General features: G+C 39.9%; 2 protein-coding genes across 2 annotated transcripts; both read right to left on the bottom strand.

Moving 5' to 3' along the window:
* Nucleotides 1-641: 641 nt before the first annotated feature.
* LOC141797398 (P2Y purinoceptor 14-like) lies at nt 642-8,415 on the bottom strand. The gene is made up of 3 exons (XM_074678713.1): nt 8,317-8,415; nt 7,980-8,239; nt 642-1,245 (listed from the first exon to the last, which is right to left on the bottom strand). Exons 1-3 carry the CDS (start codon nt 8,413-8,415, stop codon nt 642-644), a joined length of 963 nt encoding a protein of 320 aa, XP_074534814.1.
* Nucleotides 8,416-11,958: 3,543 nt separating this feature from the next.
* Nucleotides 11,959-18,050, bottom strand: LOC141798173 (P2Y purinoceptor 14). Its single transcript, XM_074679993.1, has 2 exons — nt 17,945-18,050; nt 11,959-13,525 (listed from the first exon to the last, which is right to left on the bottom strand). The coding sequence occupies exon 2, from the start codon at nt 13,521-13,523 to the stop codon at nt 12,396-12,398; it is 1,128 nt and encodes a 375-aa protein (XP_074536094.1). The 5' UTR covers nt 13,524-13,525; nt 17,945-18,050; the 3' UTR covers nt 11,959-12,395.
* Nucleotides 18,051-19,540: the final 1,490 nt, after the last annotated feature.

Genomic DNA, 19,540 nt, shown 5'->3' with positions numbered 1-19,540 from the left:
AGGCACTATTGTGCTCAGAGAGCCTACCTCATGACCCGTCAGAAGGTCTGTTAGTCAGAAAATAAGAAAAACACTTCAGTCAGGTTGTCAGAAAGTCCTTTAGTCTGCAAATCAGACGGGCAATGGTCATAGAACCAGAAGGACCACTAGTCAGAAATTATTAACAAGCCAATTGGTCAGAAAATCAGAAGGCCCTTTAGTCTTAAAGAATCAAAGGCCTGTTAGTCAGAGGGTCTGTTAGGCAGAAAATCAGAGGCCTGTCAGGCACAATGCCAGTTAGTCTTTAAGTCAGAAGGCCCTTCTGTTGGGAGGCCTGTTAGCCAGAAAATCAGTTTGGGTTGAAGAATATCAACTGAATCCTAACAAATTTCCTTACTCACAGGCCTTCTGACTAATGGGCCTTCTGAGAAGAGACTGCCTTAACTACTATAACCAAGCACTGAAAACCATTTACTGCTGGTGTGATTGAATGAAAGCGCTGTGAATAATCTCATTAATTCTGCATTTAGTCTGTGGAAAAGCCTTTTTTTTTAAATATTTGGTTTAATCAGATTTGGTGACTTTATTTTGCATCCCATATCTCCAAATGTTCACCAATCATGATGTGAAAACTTTCCGGTACCAAAGTGTTGCTGGTTTGTTCAGAGTTTCTGTCCTGTTGAACCCTGTTGCTGCCGCCGAATACTCCCCCACATCTGAGCCCTGTACTCTTTGCAGAATAAGAAATAGAGGAGCGGGTCAAGGCACACGTTGAGACTGGACACCAGGACAGCCACCTCCTTCAGGTAGAAGAGGCCCCACGAGCACTGGCTCTTTAAGAACGTGTACGGCAGGCGAACCAGGTGGTACGGGACGAAGCAGACACAGAAGACACAGACCAGCGCCAGCATCGTCCTTCTGGATTTAATGAGCTTCCCTGGGTTAGAAGACACTGACTTCTGCTGCTGTGTGGCCAGCTTCCTGGAGGTGCTGTAGTAGAAGAAGATGAGGGAGACGAGGACGAGGAGGAAGATGGCTGCAGAGTAGCCTAGGATGATTTTGTAGAGGAGCCTGAGGTCCTCATTGAGCTGAGTGCGACAGCTGATTGTGCCTGACAGATTCTGTGGTTCCTGAGCGAGGAGTTTCAGGCTGATGTACAAAGTCATCGAAGCCAGGAGGAAGACCCAGGTCACTGCAGAGATGATTTTGGCTGCTCGCGGCGTCCGCAGGAAGTGGTTTTTAGAATCATGAACCATCTTCATGTACCTGCAGAGGCAAGAGTCAGGGGTCAGTGGATAAGTCTGGATAAACACTGCTACCAGACATGCTTTGGGACAGCTCTGAATATGAACTCAGGACCACCCCTGATAGGCTCCTAGTCCCCATTGCATTGGGCCAAGTGACGGCTCACATGACACAGGGCTGACCAATCAGAGACGAGAACCTAACTCTGGGTAAATGCAATGAAAACAATGGAAGCACAATCATCAGATGCTGGTTATAGAAGTTAGGAGTCAAAAAATAAATAACTTAGGCCTCCCGACAAACAAATACTTAAAAAAGTTATGTAAATAGTTCTCACTGGAAATACTGTAAACATACTTTAACTAAAGTTCCTGAATGTAACGTTTTTACACTTACTTCACTGTTAAAGATTTTAAATACAACAGAAAAGGATTAATATAATATATAATTATCTGACATTTAAAGGAAGGAGATATAACGTCAACATGCATCACCATGGCTTGATTTACACAGGTTGAATTTTGTAAATTGGGTTAAAACGCAAAATGAAAGAAAGATAATTTCAACATTAGAAGCTATCATTAGTTGCAGCTGTAGCTACAACGTGGTCCAGAGTTTCTGTCATGATAAGCGCAATGTGGCATCCTTATTGTGTGAATAGTTACCCTGATCTAGTAATGCAAAAATAATCGTTAAGTCTAAAAATAGTTGCTAGATTAATTGAAAGTATTATCTTTAAATTATTCGATTAATCATAAAAATAAGTTGCTAGATTAATCAAAAAATAGTCTCTAGAATAATCGACTAATCGTTAAAATAGTCGCTAGATTAAACAAATAATATAATCATGAGATTAATCAACTAATCATAAAAATAGTTGCTAGATTAATCAAAAAATGGTCTCCAGATTAGTTGACTAGATTTATCGAAAAATAGTCTCTAGATTAACCGACTAATTGTATAAATAGTAACTACATTAATCAAAAAAATCTAATTAATCGACTAGATTTATCAGAAAAAATAGTCGATAGATTTATCGAAAAAAAATTAGTCTATATTAATTGACTAATCATAAAAATAGTTGCCACATTAATCAAAAAAATAGTCTCTAGATGAATCAACTTGATTTATCAGAAAAAATAGTCTCAGAAATTAATCAACTTATCGTAAAAATAGTTGCTAGATGAATCAAAAAAATAGTGGCTAATCTCATCGACTTGATTTATTGAAAAACAGTCTCTAGATAAACTGACTTATCATAAAAATAGTTGCTAGATTAATTGAATAATTGTTAAAATAGTTGCTAGATTAATCGAAAAATAGTCTCTAGATTAATTTACTACATTTATCGAAAAAATAGTCTCCAGATTAATTTACTACATTTATCGAAAAAATAGTCTCTAGATTAATAGACTGATTGAAAAAAATAATTGCTAGATTAATCGAATAGATTTTTCGGAAAAAAATGTGTTTAGATTAATTGAGTAATCGTAAAAATAGTTGCTACATTAATTGAAAAAATAGTCTCCATTTTAATCAACTAATTGGTAAAATAGGTGCAAGATTTATAAAAAAAATTCTCTAGATTAAACGACTAGATTTTATCGTAAAAATAGTCTCTAGATTAATTAACTAACCCAAAAAATAGTTGCTAGATTAATCAAATAAAGAGTCGCTAGATTAATCGAATAATCATAAAAATAGTCGCCACAATAATCATTTGAAAAGAACATTTGGGACAGCTCCATTCACTACATTTTGATTTATGATCCTGACTTACTACAACAGACTCCTTGTGATTATCTCCTAACTGACGCTAATTTTATTTTTGCTTTGCTGACCTAATTTTTTTTCATTGATTCCACTGATTTGACTTTGATTTATCTGTGGTTTGATATTTTCTTTTTTGTTATGTTCTGTCGGTTCCTATGTGAAGTTTTTGGGTAAATATTTTTTTTAAAAAAACTTTATACAAGCACAGCTACACCTCAAACCTTTTCCTCTTCTTTCTCTGTTTTCCTTTCCTTTCCTTTGTCATAATGTCCCATCACTTCCTCTTTTTGGCTTCTCATGATGTTGCTCAGGAAGCAGAACTCAGAGTCTGAATCTGCAGACTCTGACGTTTTTCAGATCATATGCATACATTAGACCTACGACTGGGGCAGGTTTCATTTTTACACATTTATCATCTGAAATCTTGACTCATAGTAGCAGCACAAACTGGTCACACAAGAACATGAAAAGTTCCCCAGAATAGAGAACCGGAGAACTTCTCTTTTATGACTGAAACCAGTGTGTTATAACTCTGTTCAGATTACAAACTCTTTCGTAGTGACTAAATCAATACGCAGGCTCAAACTAGAGCAGTTTCTAAAGGACTGAAAGTGTGTCAACCAAAGCTCACCAGTGTTACCCAACATGGCACACCTGGGCAGGAAGTGCTTGTCAAATTTCTGATTTTTTTTTTAATTTTTTTTATTTAACTTTTATTCAAACAGCTGATCAATAATCCTCTGCTTCTTCATGAGTCACTTTTCTGTTTCCTTTTTGAGACAGGAGTTGTAGTTTGGCTTTCTTTGCTCTCATTCTTTAAAAATAAAAAGAGGTGTTTTTCTCCGGCTTAGGCTTTCGTCCTGTTAGCTTTCATACTGTACATGAATGCTAGGTGTCTTAAGGCAGAGTCGGCAGCGTCCATCTTGGGACAGGGGACTGCTCTAGTGCGCAAGGTGGATGCTTGACTCACTTAAACACTCCTAACTTGCTGAATTCTTGACAGATTTACAAACGGATTAGTTCATTACAAACCTTATTAATGTGGCTTCCCATATACTCGATGAAATTTTTATATCATATTCAATGGTTTTATATAAAATAATTACATCTCTGACATTTATAACAAACCAAGTCATTTGAATGTTGGTTGAAAACTGAGCAATCTACAGTTTTTTCGTTTCAAGTCCATGCTCCATTGGCTTTAATGCAATGAGTGATGGGGCAGCCCTGTCCAAAGATAGCCGCCATTGTGATGCTATTGCTTCCCATTGACTTACAGCCTGCATGAGTCATTTAGTGTTGGTATATATCTATGGTTTTATACCTTTGTGCAGGGAGGTGTCTAGGCTTTCAGACTGGGGTGGCACAGTGAGGGCAGAGGCATAGGTAAGGGTGGCCAGGGTGTCCACATGTACAACTTATTACCAGCTAACCTCTTTTAATTTAATTGTGTTTTGCAGTTGCAGAAATAATAAAAACAATATTTTTCAGTCATATTTTGCATGCTCATTCTGTTAAAAAAAAAAAAATCATTGTTAACCCAGTGATGGAAATCATATCGAATTGTGGTCCCTGACGATCGTACTAACAGTAACATTGGTACGAACCTTAGGGTCTACCGTGTTGTGCTTGTGCTGCTCAATCTGCTGAATCTGATGACTGTCTTTAAACAAAATGAGCATCTGTTGCTCTACTTCTGCTCTTAGTAATCACCAATACACCAGATGATCGGCCCAACTCTACTTAGGTGGAGATCTCCTGAAAGCTGTTTCTGGACAAGACAGTTACAGCACCAACTACAGGCTTGGCATGCTTACTACAACATTTGAGTTCCCTAACGTTTTCATGTAAACACAGATTTTTTTCTCAGCATTTTGGGTTGGGTATCATTACAGCCCTACTTTGTTTGCCTCGTGCTCAGTTGGTAGCCTCAAAGACAGAACCAGCCAGGAATTAAAGACCTGTCCTCAGTGCTCTTTAAAAATACTTGAAGTTAAATACTAGGGACAAGGAGAATCTGGTGGGAAGTGTGCAAACACAGTAAAACCCCCTGAGACGCCTCCCAGACATGATTGAATAACAAGCAATGTCACTGCTGAGCACATTGGATAATGTGGTTTTTACTTCTCCTTTTAAAGAAAATGCAGCTCAAATCAGAAGTGAAACAGTCATGTCAGATCAAAATGTAACAGTTCATCAGAATTTGAGGTTTTGAGACTCTGATGTTTGTGTAAGGGCTGCATGGTGGTGCAGTGGTTAGCCCTGCTGCCTCAAAGCAACCGTCTCAGGCAAGGTGGGCCACTCTGTGTGGAGTCTCCCCATACCAGTACTCCAGCTTCCTCCCACATCTCCTTTAGGTTTATTAGTGATTCTTAGTGGCCTGTAGGTGTGAGTGTGTGTGAAAGGTTGTAAGTCTCTATATGTCAGCCCTGTGATTGACTGGAGACCAGTCTAGACCCCACCTCTCAGCCTAAGACAGCTGGGATAGGGTCCAACCACCAGCGACCCTGAACAGGAGAGGCTGTAGAAGGATGTTTGTGTATTAATTAATCTCCTTCCCCTTTGTCCATATTATCTGTTCTAATTTCCACTGCTTTGCAGACGACACCTAGCTCTACCTTGCTACTTTCACAACTCACATGTTTAGTCATGTGTCTGAGGTGGGGAACCTGCGCCCACTTGTCACGACACCAGATGTGCCACATTACATTACAAGTATCTACGAGGAGATGGAAGAATTGCCTCACTGTGCATGCCGTAGTCATGTGATCATTTCTTGCATGAAGTCAGCTAGCTAATTCAAGACTTTGTGTCATCACACAGGCCCTTTAGACCAGGTGTTAGTATTGCTTGCTCTAATAAGGAATAAGTTGAAGTTTCAGCATGTTATAAGGTTTGGACTCTGTAGCCTAAATTAAGACTTTACAAATACAGAGCTGCTGCGGATGTTGATTGGGTGCAGAGTCTGTTTCCTGTGTTTACCGCCGTGGACCACACCACACATTTGAAAGAGGCTTCGTAAAGAGTAAGAAAAGGAAGCAGCCACCACACAGCAAAGCCAGTGTCATTAATTTTACTAGAAGAAGGTTTTGTTTCATAATGTTACATCAATTTAAGAAGATAACCACTAAGCAGAAGTCTCAGTTTTGTTTTCACTGAACTGTAAGAAATTTGGAGAATAAAGTTGTGTGTCATCAGCGTAACAGTGAAACGTGTTTCTGTACTATTTGGCAAAGGGAGAGCGTGTAGATGAAGATTAGAACAGGACCAGGTACAGTGCCTTGCGGGACCCCCCTATGAGACGTTAAAGATGTTAATTGTAAAGTTTTTAACACTTAACTTTAGAAATCCGCAAATTTCATGGCACTTAGGTTATGATTAGACTAGTGGTGGGACTTGATCAAAAAAATTAATCGAATTAATTATGCCATTTGTAATTAATTTATCATAATTAATCACATTTTAATCACATCAGTATTCAACATCAGAAGCAACACTTTTCAATTCAAACAGATTTTGGTAGAAGACTAAATCACTGAATATCTTCATACACAAGTTTAAACAACAAAATCCTGTTTATATTGTTCAGAAGATGATTTTTGGTGGACACCACTTTCAAATACATTCATCAGCCGTGATGTGGTAAATAGTGCTGTCAGGAGATAAAAAAAATAATCTAATTATTTACAGGATTTGTAATTAATTGATCTAATAAATCACATTTCAATCTTATATCTGCTTAAGGTCCCCACATAAAGAATTTGAATTCTAGGGCATTACAAAATTATAGCGCATGACTAATCAAATTAAAACACGAAAAAGAGAAGATTTGTTAATCCTTTTTTTTTTCTACTGGACAATATTAATTTAATTGTCCGTGTTCCCTGCCATTGACGTTCGATTACTGTTTACTGCGTCTCTAGAAGTAAATGGTAGGTGGGGTCTGGTGGAGCTTGTCAATCAAAATCCTGCTCATAAACTACTGTGGGTGAGAGCGGTGTGCTCTTTGGATGAGAGCTCAGCATGGATATAAGGAGAAGATGTGAGATGACAGAGACACAGAGAGACGCTGCAAGTCAGAAAAGTTCAGGCAGCTCACGCTCCAACTGAGGATGTGTCACTGTAGTTCAGAGAGAAAGAGCGGCGCCATCGTGAGAAAAGACAACGAAGATCATGGAGAGGAGCAAAGGATGGAGAGCCCGAGATGAAAACATCATTATTTGGGTCTTAAAAGATCATTCAAGATGCTCTGAAAATGTCTGGCAGCCAATGAGTTAATCTTGAGTTGATATTTATAACACGTTAATGTGCGGTGTAATTAATTAATCTAACTAACCCGTTAAAGTCACAGCCCTAAATTAGACAAAGTTTTTTCTTATTTCTTTGAAATTACCCCCACACTTTCATGAGAATTTGGTGCGCCTGTACTCACAGTGTCTGTCACAATCACGTAAGGCCAATTTCCAACCCCACTGTTGGTGAAAATAACATCTGAAGCCTTCAGTTGTATCATGTAAAACATTATCGGCCTAATCATAAAGTTTATCATTTTGCATCTGATTTCAATTATGCAGATCAACAAACTGGGTACTAAAGAACTTGGTGAAATGAAACAACTAATAGCTAACTATCAACTGCTTATTGGGAAATTAAAACATTTCAAAAGTAATAATCAGAGGAAACAATGAACCTACCTTTTTGATTGATGTCAAATAAATTATTTGCTAATCGTCACCTTCTTACCTTGCAATTTGGAGTAAATTTCAAAGAAACTGAATAAAAAACAGTAACCTACCAATTGTGACTTGCGACAATAAATTTGGGCATTATTTCAAAGAAGTTATGTGCTAATTTTAAAGAAATAAGAAAAAAATTGACTAATTATTACCTAAGTGTGATGAAATTTGCGGACCTCTAAAGTAAACTGTTACCCAAAAGTTCCCCCATCACAGTCGCTAAGTGAAGTCACTGCCCCCTCCTACCTGTCGGCTGCGATGTATCCCATGAACAGGATGCTGGCGTACATGTTCAGGTAGAAGGTGGTGGCGCCAAAGCTGCAGTAGACCCTGAACACAGGGACAAGGCTGGAAATGAAGCGGCTGATCCGCAAGGGAAGGCACAGGCCTATCAGGAAGTCTGCAGCCGCCAGGTTCTTCAGGTAGATGGTCAAGCCGTCCGACACCTGCCGCTGATGGCTGCAGAAGTAAACCTTCAGGGTGAATCCGTTGAGGACTAATCCCACCTGTAGGGAGCAAGAGATTCATTATCCAATCAAAAAGTGGCGTGCTTCAGTTGGGGGAGAAAGTGTGTGAGGCTCACCAGAAACATCAGACAGTAGACAAAGACGAAGATGACTTTGGCGGAGGTGTCGATTTGACCGCAGTCAACACTCGTCTGATTAGACGGAGGCTCGGCCATGTTTCTGCAGGAAGAGGCAGCTCCAGAAAATGCACCGATTTGGAATCAGCTTAAAACAGGAACACACAAAAAAAAAAAAATAGGACAAAAGGATGTTATTTAAAACGTAATCTTTGACGCACAGATGGCAGATGTCACCAAGATTGTTCTGGCATCTGGTGGTAACATTTAAAGACTTCAGCTCGTCTGTGTTACTGGGTCTGGTGTCTCTTATCGGTCAGTCGAGCACAGAAATATCATGGTCAGTAAACCATTTGGTGGAAGTTTTGGTGCTGTCGGCAGGGGCATATTTAGTCGTTTGGGGGCCCAAGGCAAACCCAGTCAATGGGGCCCTCCATGTCCTTGTAACTCATCTTCCTCAGAGCTAGACTGGCCTTCCCTGGGTCCACTGTCTCTTTCCCAGAATCAAGGCATGAGACAGTGCTAATCTTGTGCATGGTAACTTAACGCAACTAAATGCATTTCCTCAAGTTCTGTTCTTTAGTTTGATTTAGAAAAAAGTTTTTAAAAAATTTAGTAAAGAAAAAATATGTAAATATCAAGCACAACATAAAACTGGAAAAAATCTACTGAAAGAGGTGATATTTACAGTTACCATACTTTTTGGTACTATTATTTTAAAGTTAATGTATTTTTATTTGACCCCCTGTCCAGTGAGTTATGTTTCCAAAAAAGAGATTTTGTACAATAATGTCAATCACCAACTCAAAAAGTTTGATTTAGAGAAAATGATCCTGTTTCCTGGGCTAGATAAAGTCCTTAAAATCCTAAAAGTCTGATATGTTTATCTCAGATCTCAGAACAACATTGTTTTTTATCCGACTTGGTTGAAAATAAGAAAAAAATGGCAAAAAAAAAAGTGTTTTTTACCACTTTCTTCCTGAATCAAATTTTCAGATGTGTTGTAACATGGAATAGCCCATTGAATAGGAAGGGAGGGGGAGTACCCAAAACCATCATTAAAGATTAAGCCTTTTGATGGATTTTGAAGCATGTGAAGTAAGATTTAGAAAAAAGAAATGCTTTCAATTGAAGAGAACTTCATAAATCAGTTTTTAAGAGATGCTTTGGGGGCCCTGGGAATCTTGGGGCCCCAGGCAACTGCCTGTGTTTGCCTAATTGTAGCTACGCCCCTGGCTGTCGACAGGAGCCAAACCTAGCATCTCTATGAAGCTCAACAGCAGATGAAGCATGAAGCACTTTTTCTTTCCAGCCATGAGTGTGTCACCAACTGAACCAGACTAAGACAGATTAAAGGCTCAGAAAACTTTTGCAGGTGTTTCTGATTCTCTGTATTCTCATTTTAAGGAAACAAGTTTGCATGAAAAAGCTCTTTGATGATGGTTTAAAGCCCGCCTGGCATTAACAAGATAATGTTGATGTTTCCTCCTGAAACAGATGTAAAGAAAAGAGTTACCTGCAGCGATCACCTGTCCCTGAGTCCGCTCGTTGGTCTCTGTGCTCATCTGTGAGTGCACTGACTCTCAGACCCACTTCCTCTCTCAGTGTTCACAGCAGAGAGGGAGGAGGAAGGGCTGCACACACAGAGATGCGTCACAATACATATGTGTGTATGTGTTACAACTGTGCTCATGTACACGTCTGAAAACCTCATCCCAAAAACCTCATAGGTTTCATTAAAAGTGTTGTTGTGAAGAAATTGCCCCCCAGTGGTCCCAGGGTGTTATTACACCACCATCCATTTAAGATTCTGTCAGCCTCTGAAATTCAAACTGGACACAGTGTCAAAGTGCCAAAAGCTGCAGTTCCTCAAGTGTCCACTTTGGTGGGTCGAAAGGTGAGTTTTCTCCATTGACACCAATGTTAAACCTTAAAGTACAAAGCATGTTGTTTTTTAAAATGTTTTCGTTTTGGCGATAAATGGGTTATCCATTTTACATAATTAGGCACCAAAAGACTCACTGTCTGTTTCCAAAGGTATCTGGAGTCCACATTTTATACATACGGTGGCCACGAGCTAAGGGCTTGTCTATTTGCTCGTTAATACAAATTTCTAACCAGCCAATCATATGGCAGCATGTAGACATGGTGAAGACGATCTGCTGCAGTTCAAAGCGAGCATCAGAGTGGGGAAGAAAGGTGATTTAGGGGACTTTCAACATGGTATGGTTGTTGGTCTGAGTATTTCAGAAACTGCTGATCTACTGGGATTTTAACCCACAACCATCTCTAGGGTTTACAGAGAATGGTCCCAAAAAGAGGAAATATCCAGTGAGCAGCAGTTCTGTGGGACAAAATGCCTTGTTGATGCCAGAGGTCAGAGGAGAATGGACAGACTGGTTGGAGCTGATAGAAAGGCAACAGTAACTCAAATAACCACTGGTTACAACCGAGGTCTGCAGAAGAGCATCTCTGAACACACAACACATCCAACCTTGAGGCAGATGGGCTACAGCAGCAGAAGACCACACCGGGTGACCCTCCTGTCAGCTAAGAACAGGGAACTGAGGCTACAATTCGCAAAGCAACACCAAAACTGGACAATAGAAGATTGGAAAAACGTTGCCTGGTCTGATGAGTCTGGATTTCTGCTCCACATTCAGATGGTAGGGTCAGAATTTGGCCTCAACAACATGAAAGCATGGATCCATCCTGCCTTGTATCAACGGTTCAGGCTGCTGCTGCTGGTGTGATGGTGTGGAGGAGATTTTCTTGGCTCACTTTGGGCCCCTTAGTACCAACTGAGCATGGTTTAAAGTCCACAGAAAAAGAAAAAGAAAGAAAGAAAGAAAGAAAGAAAGAAAGAAAGAAAGAAAGAAAGAAAGAAAGAAAGAAAGAAAAAGGAACAAAAAAAAGAGGAAAAAAGAAAAAGGGGAAAAAAGAAAAAAGGAAAAAAAAAAGAAAAAAGAAAAAAGGAAAAAGAAAAAAGAAAAAAGAGAAAAAAAGAAGAAAAATAGAGAAAAAAATTAAAAAGAAAGAAAAAAAGGGAAAAAAAGCAAAAACAAAAAAAGAAAAAAGGGAAAAAGGAAAAAAGAAAAAGGAATAAGAAAAAAAGGAAAAAAAGAGAAAAATAGAGAAAAAAGAAAAAAGAAAGAAAGAATAAAAGGAAAAAGAAAAAAAAAGAAAAAAAGGATAAAAGAAGAAACAAAGAAAAAAAAAAAACAAGAAAAGAAAAAAAAACCCACAGCCTGCCTGAACATGTTGCTGACCATGTCCAACCCTTTATGAGCACAGTGTACCCATCTTCTGATGGCTACTTCCAGCAGGATAACGCTCCATGTCATAAAGCTGGAATCATCTCAGACTGCTTTCTTCAACATGACAATGAGTTCCCTGTACTCAAATGTCCTCCACAGTCCCCAGATCTCAATCCAATAGAGCACCTTTGGGATGTGGTGGAACGGGAGATTCTCATCATGGATGTTCAGACGACAAATCTGCAGCAACTGTGTGATGCTATCATGTCAATATGGACCAAACTCTCTGAGGAAGGTGACAAACTGCTCACAGTTTTCATAAACTTTATTTAAAAAAGGAAAATATTAGCTTAATGACGAAAACAAAACATGAAAATATGTCAGCATGAAAAGAATGATATATGTACATATATGAACATTAATGCTCCAACTGTGGGAGTTTAGACAGGATAGACATGAGGCTACACTTCCACCTAGTGGTAATAGTATGTCACTGCAAGGAAACAGGGTTGAAATTGCAGATTCTAACCACAAGAGGGCACCAACTACAAACTTTAAGTGACTCTTAGTGAGGCGTGTGTCCGAAGTTGAGCCCATCAGCTGATCGTTCACCAGTATCGTGATAAGTGAAGGAAATGACTAAACAGAGTCTGGTCTTGCAGGTTTCAGGGTCCTGTTTCACTTCCACCTCACATCTTTTTTTTCCTCCTTTACCTTTATTCCCCTCAGCTCTTTCAAACACGTAATTCCACCTTAAATCTCATTTAAAGGGAGATATGAGGACTTCAGATTGTTGCTTTAAGTGTCTGGCAATGAAAGGCTCTAAGTCATGTTACGGAAAGGTATTTTGTCCTCGTGTGTTTCCTCTCCGCCATGACGCCCGTCCATGTCTGCTGACCTCGTTTCCTGCTCGCCTAAATAAACCCGGCTCAGACTCTGGCTGGTGGTCAGGGATCTCCTCCTCTCCCTCCCCGTCAGTTTCCTCAGCAGAGACTCTCTGAAGGTTTGGCACATCAGGACGTAGATGACGGGGTCCAGGCAGACGTTGAGCGCCGACAGGAAGAGCAGCCCCTCCTTCAGCTGGAACAACCAGAAGCGGGAGCGATGGCTGAAACCTGAATCCGGCATCTGGCTCAGGGTGTAAGGAACCCGGCAGACGTGGTACGGCACGAAGCAGATGAAGAACACCACCAGGAGGCTGAAGATGCTGCGGTGCGACTTGTGGCGAGCCGTGCTGTTGGTGTTGGAGCTGTTGCAGCTGACGCGGCGGTACGACTGGTAGACGTGGCAGGCGATGGAGGTGTAGCAGAAGGCGAGGACCAGCAGGGTCAGCCAGAACAAGCCGATGCAGAAGTTAGCGGACACCAGGTGCCACTGCATACCTAACGGCGTCTTCAACTTCATGCACTTCCGTGCGTTTGTCTCATTTGCGGGAAGGCTGGTCAGCAGGACGTTTGGCAGGACGCTGAGGAGGAGGAGGCTCCAGGTGACGAAGGCCAGCACACGGGCAAACCCAGCACTCTGCAGGAGGTGCGGCAAGGACGCCCTGCCACACCTGTACCTGCAGGAGGAGTGTCGGACGACCTTGACGTAGCGCTCGAGGCTGATGAAGCCCATGAAGAGGATCCCAGCGTACATGGAGGAGTAGAAGAGCACAGCGGTGTAGCGGCAGGTGATCACATGGATGCGCCAGCCGCCCAGACCCAGCTGAGCCGCCAGCCTGAAGGGGAAGGTGATGAGCATGAGGAGGTCGGCCACCAGCATGTTCTTCAGGTAGACCACCAGGCCCGAGTCCGAGGGCACCGTGACGAAGATGAAGGCAGCCAGACCGTTGAGCAACAACCCAACAAAGCAGATCACAAAGTAGAGCGGTGGCAGAACATCGTTGGTGAAGACGCTGCCCAGGTCTGAGGTGTTGGTGGAGGGGTTGGTGGAGTTAGAGTGATCCATCCCTGAAAACAGACAAACACCACTGTGAGATTACATCAGCTGTCTAACTGCTGCCTCGACACCTCTACCACTTTCCAAAAATCAAACTTCCTGCTCTGAGGAAGAGGAGTGACACCAACAGGAAATAGGTCCAGCAACTTTTCTGATGTCCAGCAGGGGGCGACTCCTGTGGGAACCAAAAACTGTCAAAAACTGTTGAAGGAGTCCTCCATCTAAACTCGACTATTTTATCATTTAACATTTTAAACAAAGACTTTACTGACACTTGCTCTGTTTCCATTTTTTTTACATGTTTTTTTTCTTAAACATGTTTCTTTTGTTTTGGTATCACTCTACTGCTTGACTGCATTTTATTGCTCTAATTGTTCTCTACAGCTTGGATGCCATTAAAATGCTTTAATCTTTTTCTATTACTTTTAACTCCCTCTTCTGCTTTACTGACATTCTATCATAACAGTGTCATACTCTTTCCTTTATGACATTCTATTGCTTTGATTGTACTCCACAGCTTAAAAGTCATTCTATTATTTTGATGTCATTCTGTTGCTTTATCGACATTCCATCACAGAGATGTCACTCTATTACTTTGATTTTAATCTATTGCTCTAATAACATTCTATTGCTCTGTCATTCTATCCCCATAATGACATTCCATTTCTTTGATCTTATTCTATTGTTATGACCTCATGTCATTCTATTCTCACATTTTCATTTCATTCTATAAATCTCAATCTAGTGTCATGATCTTATTCTGTTGCTTAAATAACATTCCATCACGAAAAAGTCATTCTATTGCTTCGATTGTACTCTATTTGTTTGAAGTCATTCTTTTGTTTCAATGTCTCTCTTTTGCTTCCGTTGCTTTATTAACATTCTATTGCTCTGGCATTCTATTGTTATGACCTCATTCTGTTGCTTTAATAACATTCCATTACAAAGATGTCACTCTATTGCTTTGATAACATTTTATTGGACTGATGTCATTCTGTTGCCTTAACATTGTATTGCTTTGTCGTTCTGTCCCTATGATAACATTCTATTGTTTTGATCTCATTCTATTGCCTTAATAAAATTCCATCATGAGGATTTTACTCAAATGCTTTTATTTTACTCTATTGCTTTGATCTTATAATCTTGCTTTAGTAACATTCTATTGCGTTTATGCTGTTCTGTTGCTTTAATAACATTTTTTATCTCATTCTATTGCTTAAATCTCAATCTATTGTCATAGTCTCATTCTGTTGCTGGAATAACATTCCTTCATGAGAACGTCATTCTATTGCTTTGATTGAACTCTATTTTGTTGATGTCTTTAAGTTGTTTTAATAACATTCTATTGCTTTTACCTCAGTCTATTGTTTTGACCTCATTCTGTTGGTTTAATAACATTAAATCACAAAGATGTCACTTATTGCTTTGATAACATTCTATTGGACTGATGTCATTCTGTTGCCTAACGATGTGTTTCTTTGTCATTCTATCCCTATGATGACACTCTTTTGCTTTGATTAAATTCTATTGCTTTAATAACATTCTATTGCTCTGACATTCCATTGCTTTGACCTCATTCTATTGTTATGACCTCATTCTGTTGCTTTAATAACATTCCATTACAAAGATGTCACTCTATTGCTTTTATAACATTTTATTGGACTGATGTCATTCTGTTGCCTTAACATTCTGTTGCTTTGTCGTTTATCCCTATGATGACATTCTATTGCTCTGATCTCATTCTATCGCTTTAATAACGCTCCATCATGAAGATTTCACTCTAATGCTTTAATTTTACTCTCTTGCTTTGATCTTAATCAGGTGCTTTGGTGACATTCTATTGCGTTTAATAACATTCTTTTCTTTGATCTCATTCTATCACTCTAATGCCAATCTATTCTTATGATGTCATTTTGTTGTTTACATAACATTCCATCACGAAAATGTCATTCTTTTGCTTTGATGTCATTCTGTTGCTTTAATAACATTCTGTTTCTATGATGTCCTTGAACAGCTGTTTCTGATCTGAAGCATGACCTCACAGTAGGGATGTGTACCTTTCACATTTGAAACGATACGGTACAGATGCCCTGAACATGGTAATCAGTATCAGTTAAATATTAGTTTGTCTAATAATAAAATCTCAAAGTTTTTCAATTTGATAGTCTAGTCTTCAATATTTATCCTTACAATGCTGTGTTCATGTCCAGCATAGAAAATCAGTTACTCTTACACTCTCTTACAGTCACAAGGATGCGTTCAGGTACATAAACATGGTACCGTTTGATTTTAAGTGAAGGTACTCGGAACTACTGATGAAATTCAGTCGGTACCAATAATAGCACCTCATTCAGTACCTATCCCTACCTCACAGAGTGTGATGTTTGAAGGAAGGCGAGCCTATCGTGTGAGTGTGTTCCTGGATACAGAATAAAGGTGTGCTCATCAGTAAACCCGTCATCCCCTCAGTGAACTGCAGGTTGTTAAACTTTACGTTATCTAAACATTGGTACCAGCAAAGCCTCTATCACACTTCATTCTATCTTAATGTGACCATTTACAGTCTGAAAAGTCTCTAAGATGCATCTTAAAGGTTTTTATCTTGGGCTGCTGAGGATTGTATCTGAATGCTTTTTATGACAGTGTTTGGTTCAGCCTCATGGTGGTGCTGTTGGAGCAGCAGGATACATCCTCTGACAATCAGACCACCTGTTACAGCCTGACACTCTTCACTCTGATCCTTTACACACATTCGGGACTCTCTCTGCAGATCCACAGAGCCGTTTCCGTCCGTTGCCTCCCTGCAGAAACCTCACCGACACGCAGCGCTTTGTTTACTCTGGGACACGTGCACAAATAAAAACCGTCCTGAACTCCTGTTTGTCCTGCTGTTCACACACACTTCCCTCCGTACATCGATTCATCCCCGTCCAACACACACTCTGCGTCCTCCCTCACACACTCTTATCACAACAGGACATCTACAGTCAGAGGAGGACACCAGGATGTCTTTTGTCCCGCTGGCCTCCTTTTATTTATAGCTCCACCAAAATGATCAGAGCGGCTCAGATTTTAACCCATGTTCACATCATCCCCTATATCTGGGATTTCCCAAGGTTTTTAGCTTACAGCCCCCAAAATACCCATGCAGGAGACCAGAGACCCCCTGCTGTGGGAATAAACTATTGATGGATAAAAGGTTAAGGGTTAGGGGGCGTGGTTTAGGGATTAAAGTAAGGGGTCAGAGTTAGGTTGTTCTGCTCTGGCTGACTCATAGCCAGGTTTTGTTTTCCGACATAGAGGATGCTGATCGACGGCAGAAAGCCTCTAACTTCTGCTTTCTGCCCTCCGCTGGTGACCAGGGTCAGGAAGTGATGCAACGCTGTGTCAGATAAGCTGGCATCAGTGTTCAGAGGAAACAAAGACGTTTTTCAAAAGATTGTGCACGAGTGAAAAAGATATGCAGGAGAAATTTGTTAACCAAAACTGTTACACCTGAGTGTGCAGGTGCGTTTACAGGTAATGCTTTTAATGTTCAGTTAATGGGAGTGGGTGTTAACCTCAGCTGAGTGAGCTTGAACACAGGAGCTTTAATATTCCTCTCATGGTTTTTACGAACATGTTTTTCTTTGTAGTGAAGCTAACGTTTCTCAGACTTTTTGCTGAACTTTCAGGTTTGACCAGAAGCATCCTCATCTCGAGACTCGCTGGATGCCGTGAGGAGCAGTTTCCAAATCTTGAAGCGCTGACTCACCTTAAAGTATCCTCATTCAGCCTCAAAAACTCATCTTTAGCAGCGTTATCTTGTCGTTTTTAGCTCCACTTTTTCTGTTTATTCCTGGCAAACTTCATCCCCACAACAAAGTGCCGAGTTTAACACCTTATGTGGTTAAATAATCTTTTTTTTAACACCATGTTAAGCTTTAAAAGCTGTTAAAATAATCTCTATTTGTAACTGTGGGATAAATATTGCTAATTTGTTTGTACTGATTAGTGCTTTTGTCAAACTTCTTTCAAGATTTTTAGTGACATCTTCCTCTGGATAAGTTTCATTTCTGCATCTTGACCCAAAAATCTGAATCATCATCCTTAATGAATAACTGATGAGGAAACACCAAACTTAAAAGCAGAAGGATTCAAAGTCTGGTGACCAAAACCACAAAACAAACCACGATTAAACTCGATTAAAAAAATATATAATTTAATTTATCCTGGACTGTTGAGCAGCCTTTGGTTTAAATTGTCTTTTTAGCTTCACTTGATTGTTGTTTTCTTAATATCTTAACTTTTTTCTAACTGTTGGCACCTGGTGTTTGTATTTAACGTCATCCATAGAGTTAAATAATCCAGATTCAGGTCAGATTTCTGTGAAATGATGATTGCAGTGGATTAATTTGATAAAGCAGCTGTAGCAGAGTAAATCAACTCACCATAAGAAGAGTCAGGCGCTCAGGTCCATGCAGATGTTGCCTCCACCTGTTCGACTTCCAGTTTGCGTCTGAGCTCGAGGTCTGAGCTGTTTTAGAGCCGCAGTTTCACTTCCTGTGTTTCTCTCTCTGTCTCTGCCCTCACGCAGCATCTCTGTCCTCAGGAGTCATGCCAAAAAACTCAGAGCAGTCCAACTCAACTCACAGACGTCTAAATTGTTTATGTCAGCTCTTTTTCTGGCTCATTCCTGCCCTCTGACACAGCTTCTTATTTAGCATTTTTCACACTTTTATTGTTGAACTTTTTATTTTCTTCCATGACAGAGAGATCTGCTGTTTACTCCTTTTATTTCCATCTTTATCCTCCAGCCAAATCTCACCCAAACCAAAAACTGGGTCAGGAACTTTGACGATCCTGACAGTTTACTGGGTCCTTTCACAACGTGTCCCATCGTAACCTTTCCTGTCAGATCATATTACACTGTTGTCCTGACATATCCAGGATTTTCATATTGTATTATATCACATGAAGTCCTGTGCCCTGCCCCCCATTATCAGAAAGCTTGTTAGCCAGATATGTTGTGTTTTTGATTCGTACCAGAGCTGTGTTAACAACACCATGTGGGCACCAAGGTAAATCAGTTTGTTGGAGCCCCTGCACTGTCCTTGATCTGATGGGGTACCCTAAACTAGGTGGGGCGGCCCCAGGCAACTACCCACCGTTACCAGACGGCAAATTTTTTTCTTGTCAAAATCTCAACAAAAGATATCAACTTAATCAAAATTCATTTTCAATACTAGCCTCCTGATTTTCTGACTAATGGTCCTTCTGTTTTTCTGACTGACTGGCCTTCTTATATTCTAACAGGCCTTCTGATTTCTGACTAATGGGCTTTTTGTTTTGTTTTGTTTGTTTGTTTTTAAGGCTTTTTGGCTATTAGGCCTTCTGATTTTCTGACCTATGATTCCCCTGATTGTTTTTGACTACCAGGCCTTCTGATTTCCAAAGTAATGAGCCCTCTGGTTATCTCAGAAATGAGCCAACTGATTTTCTGGCTAATTTTTTTTTCACTAACAGGCATCCTGATTTTCTGACAAATGGGCCTTCTGATTTTTTAAAAACTCCCCTTCTGGTTTTCTGACTAACAGGTCTTCTGATTTTCTTACTACTAGTCTATTTATTTTTTTGTTTTCTTTTCATTTTTTTTTTTTTTTAAAGGCCCTCAGATTTTCTGACCTATGATTTCCCTGATTTTTTGACCAACTGGCCTTCTGATTTTCTTAATAATGGACCTTGTGTTTTTTTTTCTTAAAGGCCTTCTGACTAACAGGTCTTTTTGGACCTATGATTTCCCTGATTCTTTAACTAAGCAGCCTTCTGATTTTTTATCAATGATTTCCCTGATATTTTGACTGAGAGGCCTTCTATTTTTTTTAAATTAATGGGTCTTCTGATTAACTGGCTAATTTCTTTTTCACTAACACGCCTTCTGGTTTTTGGACAACTCGCCTTCTGGTTTTTGGAAAACTCGCCTTCTGGTTTTTGAACAACTCGCCTTCTGATTTTCTTACTAATGAGCCTTTTGACTAACTGGCCTT

The sequence above is a fragment of the Halichoeres trimaculatus genome, unplaced genomic scaffold, assembly GCF_033239565.1.
Source record: "Halichoeres trimaculatus isolate MK-OKI-2021-1 unplaced genomic scaffold, fHalTri1.1 fHalTri1_scaffold_9, whole genome shotgun sequence".
In the NCBI taxonomy this organism is placed as follows: domain Eukaryota; kingdom Metazoa; phylum Chordata; class Actinopteri; order Labriformes; family Labridae; genus Halichoeres; species Halichoeres trimaculatus.
The sequence above is the reverse complement of the archived record's forward strand: the minus strand, read 5'-3'. Positions and strand labels throughout refer to the sequence as shown.